This window comes from Enhydra lutris, unplaced genomic scaffold (genome assembly GCF_002288905.1).
Source record: "Enhydra lutris kenyoni isolate GAN:26980312 unplaced genomic scaffold, ASM228890v2 scaffoldscaffold7, whole genome shotgun sequence".
Taxonomy (NCBI): domain Eukaryota; kingdom Metazoa; phylum Chordata; class Mammalia; order Carnivora; family Mustelidae; genus Enhydra; species Enhydra lutris.
In genome coordinates this window covers 28,952,034-28,963,296 of record NW_019154091.1, presented here as the reverse complement: position 1 = coordinate 28,963,296, position 11,263 = coordinate 28,952,034, and the positions used below count along the sequence as shown (strand labels likewise).

At 42.4% G+C, this 11,263-nt stretch overlaps 1 protein-coding gene across 2 annotated transcripts in view; it reads left to right on the top strand.

The window, feature by feature from the left end:
* The first annotated feature begins 1,274 nt into the window (after positions 1 to 1,274).
* LOC111142174 (tryptophan hydroxylase 2) overlaps positions 1,275 to 11,263 on the top strand; it is a 94,548-nt gene continuing 84,559 nt past the window's right edge. The window contains exons 1-4 of one of the 2 annotated variants that reach the window (XM_022495179.1): positions 1,275 to 1,378; positions 4,003 to 4,174; positions 6,694 to 6,877; positions 6,988 to 7,088. In XM_022495179.1, the coding sequence (XP_022350887.1) occupies positions 1,275 to 1,378; positions 4,003 to 4,174; positions 6,694 to 6,877; positions 6,988 to 7,088 (561 nt within the window). Of the gene's footprint in view, positions 1,380 to 4,002; positions 4,175 to 6,693; positions 6,878 to 6,987; positions 7,089 to 11,263 lie in introns of both variants that reach the window. The other variant, XM_022495178.1, reaches the window with a different exon arrangement.

Sequence of the window (11,263 nt, the reverse complement as noted above, 5' to 3'; positions counted from 1 at the left end):
ATCTTGGGGATGTAAGTTTGAGCCCCAAGTTGGATGTAGAGATTTCTTAAAAATAAAATATTTAAACACCCCCCCCAAAAAAAACAACCTTCACCTCCCTATTGTTCATCAGAGCTGATTTTTAGAGGAAATTCTTGCCAAATAATATTTCCAAAATTAGGTCAAATTATAATTATGTCCCCTCAAGATTCCAGAAACAATTAACATCCAGTTAACATTAAGTCATCCATTTTGGTTTTGAAAAAATTTCATCTTATTTTCTGTACAGAAAAGCAGTGCCAGCCCCAGGTTTTGTTTAGTTTTGTAGTCAAACAAGCACATTTGGTCAAGAGTCGTCCATCTTTTGGGAGATTGGTAAAATTTTCCTGTGACATGGTGATTTTTATCACTTACTAAAGTTTTGAGTAGTAAGTACTTCACTTAATCTATGCATTTCAAATTGTCGGGTTTGATCTAGTTACGAGTGGAGAGGAAAAATTCAGTAACCATCAATAATATCAAAGGAATGACTGATATATAGGCATTTAGTTTCCTTTTCCTTCCACGTAGTGAGGAGGATTCTAAGGTTAGTGTCTCAACTATATCTATACAGTGGCTAAATCAAAGCCTTACATTTCCTTTACAGTACAATTGCCTGAACATCACCACATAGCGGCATCACAGGATTGGGAAGCAGTGCCTTTTATGAAAGCCGTCACACACATCCAATCGTAACACATCAGAGCAGAAAACACTGATTAACTCAAAACAAAATGGCTTAAGGATTCAGTAACGCTGATCTTTCTAATTTTCCTCCTTTTGGGAAGAAGGCACAGAACCTTTGAACTCATAGTCACCTAAAGGCTGAGATTAGCTTGCCAGTAGCAGGTCTGAGAGATGAGAGCTAATATCAGGGGACAGATGTTTTGTTTTACGTTTAACACCCCATTATGTATTGTTCTCACCACCCACGCCCAAGCGTCTATTCGACCTATGAAACAGACTGCACCAGAAGCACAGATAACCCCAGGCTTTAGGTCTGTAATCTGATCGTGGCCATCGGCAGCCAGAAATGAATTTCTTTCTAATCAGCTTTCCATCAGTTCCCAGTCATTTATATAAAGGAGCCTGGGGAGAGGACGATTCCCATTGCTCTTTCTTCAGCACCAGGATTTTGGACAGAGCCTGGAGCCTGTTGCTATTCCTCCCCTCCCTTCCTCTCTCCGTCTCCGCGGGCGCGGCTGCTGCCCCGTTAGTACCCCCTGCTGGAGAGAAAGAAAATTACACCGGGATCCATGCAGCCGGCAATGATGATGTTTTCCAGTAAATACTGGGCAAGGAGAGGGTTTTCACTGGATTCAGCGGTACCCGAAGAGCATCAGCTCCTTGGCAGCTTAACAGTGAGTACTGAGTAGCTGGCACTATAGAGGAGTGCCTTTTAAGGTAGCGACTGTCTTATCCTTGCCCCGTGGACACCTGATGTAGAGTAAGCACACGCACACCTCAACTTGTTTCTCTAGCATCTGTCTGTATACCCTGCCTCCCTCCCGTCTGCCTCAGTCTTCCTTCTCTCTCCATAAAGTAAAGTGGGTGTCCTGTTCACTTTGTTCTAAACTGCCTTTCCTCAAAGTTTGTAAGTAGAAAGTAAAAGGAGTTCCTAAACACTAAGAGCAAGAGGTTGTATGAACCATTGTCTTACATCTACAACCAAAAAAAGTGTGTAGGATTTTGAAAGTCCACTTATTATGAGTAGGAACAGGGAGAAGAAATTAAATAGATTTCTATGGTTCCTGCAAGATGATTGTGTCTCTTATACCCTTTCCCAGTTACAAAGCCTGTTCTTTAAACACAGAGGTAATGTTTTTATCTTGTCTATAGGTGCTGATTATTGGGATAAAAGAAAGACTGGTTCCTTTAAAAAGTTTTCCTGCCTTCCTCACTACTCCATTTTTCATTTTAATTACCAGAGTAATGACAGCAATACATGACTTGTTTTAGTATTTAAGGCAGTTTTTTAATTTAAATATTAACAGGAAAAAAGTGAACATTTTGTAGGACTTTAGATCCTACGAAAAATTTGAGCGAATAGTGATGGGATTTAATGAAAAAGACAGTGAACAACAAAAAAATTCAGATTCCTAGTCAAGAAAAATAATGCTCTTTCATTGCTGTAACAGAGTTTACCAAACCAATTACAATTCAGTCTGTATCACAGAAAATTCTATTTTAATATCATAGTTCCAAACATGTGCCGGAAGGTTATATTGTACTGGTGTATTATTATTGCTCAAAATGTTGAAGAGTAATCAGGGCAAGTTTTGTAGAACTGTTTAAATCAATTTGCAGAAATGAGTCCAAAAATGTAAATAGATTTTTTAAATATCTAAACATCATGCATATTTGGATGAGATAGTACACTGAGGAATTTTGAAGTCATAATGAACTGCTAGAAGGAAAACAAAGAACTCAGAGTTATAGTTAATAGATGACCCTTTCATATAAAAAATTCTACTTAAATATAGAAGAGCTGTGTGTTATGTGGTGGGAAGAAGGCAGATGCTGGGAGTGCGGAGACATTTGAGCTTTTAATGACCAAACGTAGTGCCAATGTCTGCATTGTCTTCTTCAAGTCATAACTAATAAAATATTCATTTCCATGATACAAAAATCTAGTGAGTGAGACAATAGGAAAATGTGACACATGTGAAAATAAAGCCAGTGGGGGCATCAGAGGAAGACAGTGGTGAGTCCCTGTTCACTGTGTCCCATATCACATGTCTTTTTCTCAGTTTCATGAGGAAGTGATAGACTGGGTCTGATTGCACTGTGCTACTATTAGCCAGGGAGAAGCTTCTCTGTTTGCTCAAGTCTTTATTTGCATATAAAGAACACAAAAAAAGTACACCTGAACTTTGTCTTTTTTTTTTTTTTTTAAAGATTTTATTTATTTATTTGACAGACAGAGATCACAAGCAGGCAGAGAGGCAGGCGGAGAGAGAGGAGGAAGCAGGCTCTCTGCCGAGCAGAGAGCCCAATGCGGGGCTCGATCCCAGGACCCTGGGATCATGACCCGAGCCGAAGGCAGCGGCTTAACCCACTGAGCCACCCAGGCAGTTTCCAGCTTTTTTATTTGGTATTTCTGACAGTGTGATCCAAGTTTCCGAAATCTGCCCTTTTTGTTTTTAACCAATAAGACTAACAGTCATCACTTAGTTCTGTATTATAGTAACTTGAGTGGCTACTGAAGTGTTAATCCTTTTCAGTTTCTCAGATTTTACTCTAGCTCCTTAGCTAGTTTTCTTTTTCTCTTTTTCTTCCCCCCCCCCCCACTCCTTCCTTCCCCACTCCATCCCTCCCTTCTCTTTCTCCTTTTTCCCCTTCCTCCCTTCCTTCCCTCTCTTTTTTCTTCTATTTGGGGCTGGATATTAACAGCCACTTTTCAGGAATCCTCTGCTGACACAGATGGCCTTCATTGAATACGCTCCCTGGTGTTGAACTTCTGCAGATAGAGTCACGACAATGTGGATCTAATTGCAGAAAGGAGGGTTGTCAATTTCAGGGAGTGTCCTGACATATTTCAGGATGAAGTGAATATTTTGTTTTTAAGATTCAATTGAAGCCAAAGTCATTGTTGTGAACAATATGTTCAATAATTAATAGAGTTTCCATATTACGCAACTAGGCTAACAGACCAAATTTCATGCTGTAAAGCAAACCTAGAAAGTAAAACAGGAAGTAGTCATATATGAGACTTTATGATGGTCAGATTTTTGTTGCTATTAAATAAAGTGAAGCAAATCTGATCCCCCCACCCTTTAATTTCAACCACTGGCTACCTTAGAACACTGGAAAATAGTGTCCCAGAGTAAATTAGACTGGTATTTATGATCGAGAGTTATGAGTGATGTGGCAACCTCTCTTTGAGTTTATATGATTACTGAGGCTTCTAGCATATGAATGGACTATTTGACTGAAAATCTAGTTACGAGAACTCTGGGATCTAACCAATGTTTGTTGTGTGTGTGTTTCTACCTTCTTGAAGCTAAATAAAGCTAACTCTGGCAAAAAAGATGATAAAAAAGGCAGCAAGGGAAACAGCAAAAGTGAAACCAGTCCCGAAGGTGGCAAGACGGCTGTTGTATTCTCACTGAAAAACGAAGTTGGCGGATTGGTCAAAGTGCTGAACCTCTTCCAGGTGAATGTAAACATCATTACCAAACCTTACAAGTGACCGGGTGCCGGATGAGAAACCTGTCCTCTGCCGTGAAACGTTACTGAGACCATTTCTGGATAATGTGTTCAAAGTTCCAAAGAAAGCATATTTCATGAAGCTTTATAAGGGAAGTTTGTCTGCCCAAGGGGTGAAATAAGCAGATTTGTGTCAACTGTGTTTTATTAATTCCAAGGGAACCTGCTAGTAATTCCACAGACTATCGCCAGATAAGAAAGTCAGTAATTAAAAACTGGGAGCCTTACCCCTTTTGTTTGTCAAAAGGAGCCAAGGGGGGTATCTTTAGATATCAAGAGACTGCAGCCTGATTTGATTTGTTAACATCTGAATTGTGCACACGTCTGGGAGCTCATTTATTACATCTACCGAGATGCATGAGTAGAGGCATTTGGTACTCCCATAGCCTCACTGTTACATGAACTAGACATGTCTTTGTGGAGATGAGTCTCCTCCTATAGAAGGCAGGGTTAGCTCTCTCTCTTTATTTTATAGAAATGCAGGAGCCTTTTTTCCAGGTCCAGTTTGGTGGCTTGAACCCTGAAGAAAGAGCCCGGTTGAGGGTGAGGTTAAAGTACCCCAGAAAAACTGTTGCCCCCTGGCCAGGGCGAACCTGATGGCTACCTTACCCTACAGCAAGCGTCGTCCCTTACAAATGCATTTTGTTTGGAGGCTCTGGGTGCTGATTTGAGCTGTCAGATAGGGAGCCTCGCTCTGCGAGGTGCCTGGGGCAGCTGGTGCAGCGGGAAGATGATTGGAATTGCAGTCACAGGAGTCAGAGCTGTGTTCTCCTGGCTTGGCTAATCACTAGTTGCTTCCTAGCTTCCATTTCTTCATTTGTAAAATAGCGATCATAATTCCCACCTAACAAGGTAGTTGTGATGCAGTAATATGAGTGAAAGTGCCTTGTAAAGTGTACAGAGATGAGGCCCCTATTGTGAGGTCTCTTTGATGACCAGGGAGGGGGAATTAGCAGCCTGATTTGGCAAATATTTCCCTGTTCTCTCTTGACCTGGAAGAAAGGATCAGGCACCATAAACAGTGGTAATGGAAATCCGGGGAAATATTTTAAACATAATTATATCATCCAGTGCTGTCTCTGCTCGGTGCTCCAAGGCAGGCTGGAATCCCGGGAGAAGGAGTTAGCAGCCCAGAGCTTTCTCTTGGCCATCAGCTAGTCATGGGGTCTTAGCTAAACCACTTAACCCATCTGGACATCATTCCCTTGTCTAAAAATATCTACTCTGCTTCAACCGATGGACATTAAAAACCCAAAGTGACACAATGGGTGTGAAGACGCTTGACCTTAATATTAGTCTTACCTTTATTATCAGCCAATTTAGAAAATACAGTGTGACTGTAAAGGTTAATAAAAACAGAAATGGAGCATCTAGTTTCCTGGTCACAGGGCTGGTTTCTCTCTATCCAGAGGAGGAGCCTGTTGGATTTGATGTTACTCTGGCCCTGGAATCTACTTCTCCGGCTCCTCTGCTGAAAATTCCAAGACCATCCAGGATTGTATTAGGAATGTGAATTGATAATCACAGGATATCAGCCAGTGTGATGGAGAGATATGGGCTTATTCAGGGGTGGGTTAGGGTGGAGATGAGAACTTGGTCTTCAGTTAACTCAGGGGAAGGTTTAAACCTAATGTTTAAATATTAAATTGCTGGCTCTCCCCTCCCCCCCCCCCACCAAACGCCTTAGTGTAAGGAGACTTTTACCCCTGAAACCCATTGGGGGGTGATGGTTGCAATGATGTATCCTTGCATGAAGCTAGTCTGTTGTTGAAACAGAACAGTTAATGAATGGTCCCACTGAGGTGTGTTTTTTGATTGTTGTTTGTTGTTTTGTGGGTTTTTTTGCTCTTGTTTTTGCCTGTAGAGATACTTTCTTGGCTGCTTTTCTTCCTTTTCTTTGGCTTGTGTCTCCCAGCTATCAGTCCTTTGCAGACCACCTGCCCGATGTTTGCCTCATTTGCCTGCTATTTGTACTATTTACTTATTTTTTCAAAGGTTATTTTTAAACATTATTGTAGTGGAAACCACTATTAAATCAGGGTGTCGAGTTTTAGCTATGTTTTTTGGAAACATATGAAAATAAAAATATAAATTTGGGGATGATACGATGATGCGATAAGCTAATATTCCCCCCATGTAACTATGCACTTCCCTAGTGGGATGTGGACTGTGCAGGGAAATGATGATACTCATAATTATAATACATCTTATAGGTCTTTTATATGCTTTTATATACCCTCTTAAAAAAAAAGAGACAGGAAAACCTGCATACAGTCTCTACTCCTATGAATAGAGGAACTGGTTGGAAACATTTCCCTGTCTTAGTAACCAAAGAACAAGAAGATTGTCTTTTTCTCCGTTGTGGGCAGTTGGCACCTGTTCTTAAGAGCTGAACGAGAAGAGCCCTTGGAGTCCTTTTTATTGTGCTGTGAAGGTAATTTAGAGATGTTGCTTATATTTCTATAGGAAAAACATGTCAACATGGTTCATATTGAGTCCAGGAAATCCCGGCGAAGAAGTTCAGAGGTTGAAATCTTCGTGGACTGCGAGTGTGGCAAAACCGAATTCAACGAGCTCATTCAGTTGCTGAAATTTCAAACTACAATTGTGACGCTGAATCCGCCGGAGAACATTTGGACGGAGGAAGAAGGCAAGGCCAGCCTTTCCTTGTCGGGTGATTTAGCAATCTGACAAATGTTGCAAAAAGGAAAATACAATCTGTGAGCTAATATTTTTGAACCCACACTCTGTTTTCAACAGAACTAGAGGATGTGCCCTGGTTCCCCCGGAAGATCTCTGAATTAGACAGATGCTCTCACAGAGTTCTCATGTACGGTTCTGAGCTGGATGCCGACCACCCAGTAAGTGTCCAGTCAAATCCATTCCATACATGCTGGCCCAGCTCCGTGTGTGTGCCAGGCAGCGTGCCATATTGTGTGCCTCATTGTAGAGCAACTTATTATTTTTTCCCCATCACACACAGCAGGCTTTCCAATGATGAAGCTTTCCTATACATGTGCATTGGCTGGAAGTAGATTAGAAGGATGGCATTTCCATGTAACATTTGTTCCTAAAAGGGTTGGATAGAGGAGGAGATTCTAAACCTTGGAGAATATTTCTGTAGCATTAGACAGCATGAAATATACTTGCAGATGGTGACCCTTGGAAAAACGATGAACTGAAATTGATCACCCCTTTGGGAAATGAGGGAGGACTAGGCATTATGGGGCTCAGTGAGAGAATAAAATTCCCCTTGCTATTTTCCTTGACTGGAGGTAGTTAGGAATAGAGTAATGTGGTGGACTTCAGTCTCAATGGAAAGGCAGAGAGTTTTAGAATAAGGTCATGATGGAAAACACATCTCTTCCCACATCTACCCTGAATCTATTTACCACAATCTCTCTTCTCTTCCAATAAAAATGACCACCTTTAAAGAAATATGATACGTAGGTAAGCATTTCCCATTATTTCCTCCCTTCTCCTTTACATCAGTTTTTATTTAACACAAGAGACTTGGAAGTTCTTTATGGTCAGAATGAAGTACAGTTAAGAGTCTGCGAGAAGTAAGCAATATAATCATTTGTTACAAGCACTTCCCCCCCCGCCCCGCCCCAGTGCCCCTTTCTACAAATGGGCAGATGGAAGGGTGAAACCCAAGCAGATTGGCCAGGCTTATAGAAGGGCTTTGTGGTCTGAGGGTAATGATTTGCAGATATTCATTTTATTTAAATGGAGGAAATCTAGAAACCTGAAGTGTGACTACTACCCTATGCAGTGGTTCTCCAAGTGTGGTCCCCGGCTCGGCTGCCCCAGCATTACCTGCAAGTTTGTTTCAACAAGCTCACACGGAAGTTTGAGAACCACTCCTGTAGAGAAAACTGTGACAACCTCCAAAAGAGGACAAATTTCAATCGAATTAGTCATTTGGCATAATATACCAATTCAGACCAATTCATAACATACCACTCAAACAAATGGTCCAACAGACCTAACTCAATGGCATTATTTTCAAGAAGCTGAATTTACTCAAAGACATGGTGTGTTACATTTGCCAATCCAAAATTTCAGAATAACACAGTAAGTCACAGGGAAGGCTTCTGGACACTCTAAGTGCCTTAAAGGGTCATCCACTTGTTATCTCCCCACTGCCCCCCAAGCCAACCCAATGTTCAGAGGAGTCAGACTTAGCACAGAAGCTTGATTTAAGAGATTAGCAGTAGGGGCGCCTGGGTGGCTCAGTGGGTTAAGCCTCTACCTTCGGCTCAGGTCATGATCTCAGGGTCCTGGGATCGAGCCCCACATCGGGCTCTCTGCACAGCAGGGAGCCGGCTTCCCCCTCTCTCTCTGCCTGCTTCTCTGCCTACTTGTGATCTCTCTCTCTCTCTCTGTTGAATAAATCAATAAAATCTTAAAAAAAAAAAAAAAAAAAAAAGAGATTAGCAGTAATAGGACTTTCCAGATACCAGCTGTTAACTTGCAGGATGACCTTGGGCAAGTCCCCCTACCTCCATGCCTCAAATTCTTCATGTAAAAAGTGGAAATAAAATCCTTATTGACCTCCAAGGGGCATTTGAAAGTCTTCGTTAATAAAACAACTGGAAAGCATTTTGGCAAGAGTAAATGCCTAATCCCAGGAATGGAAATGCTGCAGTAAATCATTCAGATCAATGCCTGGATAGTAAGATTTCTTGCTTAACCTCCTATTTCCAAATGTTCCCCTTAGTCTAGTTCTTAAATTACTCAACCAGGAGAAAGAAGGTCAGCTTTGTTTAGAGGAACAACCATAGGAACCACTGACCTTGTGAAAAAATGGATTCCAATACCCAGTGTAAATTTCCCTGTGTTTATTTCTGATCCATTACTCCTAATTGTATCCACCTTATGATACCTTCTCTTATTTTTTGTGTGGTCAGTTGAAATAATTCCAAGTGCTTAGCAATCTCTGACCTTACTCACCATTTTTTTTAACCCCATGTACTTCTTTTACACACCAAATGTTCATGATGCAAAATCTGGTATTGGTAAGTGGGTGTTTTTTGAAAGTTATTATTTGGTGAGCATGGAGAAAGAGGGCTAAGGACTTTTGGTGCCTGGGAGTACTCCCCGTTCTGAGCTAGGGATTACTGTGTCAGGCTGGTGTCTTTGTACTTAGATGGCTCAGAAGGAGCCAGAATGGGAGAGGCAGGGTGCCGAGGCTTGCTGGAAGGGGCTAACCATCTCTCTAGGTCAGCGTCTGTCTGACTTTGCCAGACAAACCACCAGGAAGATCTTTTCAAAGTGCGGAGTGGGGCTCTGTATGCCTAGTGAGCTCCCAGTTGAGGCTGGCTCTGGAGGTCTGCTACCCCTTGAGTAGCAAGGATCTAGAGTGGGATGGTCTCTCAAAGGGTGGTTCAAGGCCCAGCCATAAAGTGCTTGTTAAAAATTCAGGTCCTTGGGCTTATCGGAAGCCCCCTGAATCAGAACTTTCAGGATGGACCCTGGAATCTGCATTTAAAAGGACTTGCAGGAGATTCTGGTGAGCGCTAGTGTTTGAGAATTAATGTTCTGGCTCAGTGATGCTCGACCTTAGCTTTCCATTCAAATAATCTGTGGGGAATTAAAAAAAAAAAAAATACTGAGGCCAGGGTCTCACCTCTGAGTGCTTAGAGAGTAACCTCTGGGAATGTGTCTAGTTTTGGAGTATCCTTTAAAACTCCTTGGAGGATTCTAATATTTCAGCAGGGCCGAACTGTTTGGGATAGCTACTTGAGTGCTGCTGCACACTTGGCTGAGTGTTTTAGGGTGCTGGGGGGCTCTTCAGTTCCTCTGGATTTAAATTGGAGGAAGCATGAGTGTGCTGCAGATACTCTGTGGGGATTAGGCTTACCAGATTTAGCAAAAAAAAAAAAAATTAAAAAAAATAAATATATATATATATAGGGTGCCCAGTTAAATGCGAATCTTAGGTAAACGAAGAATCATTTCTTAGTATAAGTATGCCCCACCTATTGCTTGGGGGTCCTCTCTGTTATCTGGTAACCTTATCCCAGCCTTCAGTCCAGATTCCATGGCCAAGGAGTGCTGTCTCTGTGATCACTGGTGTAGCCAGCGTCCCTGTTTTATTTTGCTAGTCCACAGTTCAATCCTGGCAGCTCTGGCTCGCCAACGACATTTGCATAATCACAGCCATACTAGGCTAATGAGGCATGATGAGTAAATCACTCTCTCGCATGCCTGGAAAAGGTACAGGTGTTTGCCAAGGAGAGACAGTCAAGAATCTTCAGGAAGCCCATCTGGTAACTATTCTTGCAGGATGGTGTCTGGTTTGGCAGGAGCTGGGGAACAGGTGCTGTGTTTTCACATGACTCTTCGCCTTTCGTCACGGCCTGCTTTCCTTCTGAGTCGTACAGGTGCTTGAAACTCTTCCGTTTTGCCGTCCTCGACTGTTTGGTACTCCTAGGAACTTGAAACTTGTACTTTCTCCTCTAGAGCGGAACTTTTTTTTAGGTCACAGACCCATCTGTGAATGCGGTAGCTTGGTCACAACATTTTGTGTAGACAGATTTTAAAGCCTCGTAAGCCTGCATGTGAACACCAGTTTGAAAACTACCAATTCATAGCAGAAGAAAGTGCTAGCTTCTCTGGCGGGCATACCTCATTTCTGCAGGATGTCTGGGTGATCTCGGGCTGCTCTCTCTGTGTCCCGCTAACAGAGATGCTCTTGCAAGAGAAAGGCCTTTGGCTATGGAAGTTCTTTACCTCAGCCCAGCGGACAGTCCTCAAAGCCAGTTCTCCGTCAACCATACAAGAGAACAGGGTGATTTTCTCTGTGTTTGAGGTTCCTCTTGAACAGCCTGCCTTGCAGAAGCGTGCAAGCCAGAGCAGAGGTAACCTGGGCCTTCGTGGGCCTGTCTCAGCTCTCCCCGAAGAGCCCATGATCCCAGAGGCCCATCTCATCTGGCCTCCATTCTCAGAGTGGCTGCTGCTTCCTGGTTACCTTTGAGGTTGCAGGGTTGCAGATGTAAGATGTTAAATGGAAACCATTCCTTCTGGGTTT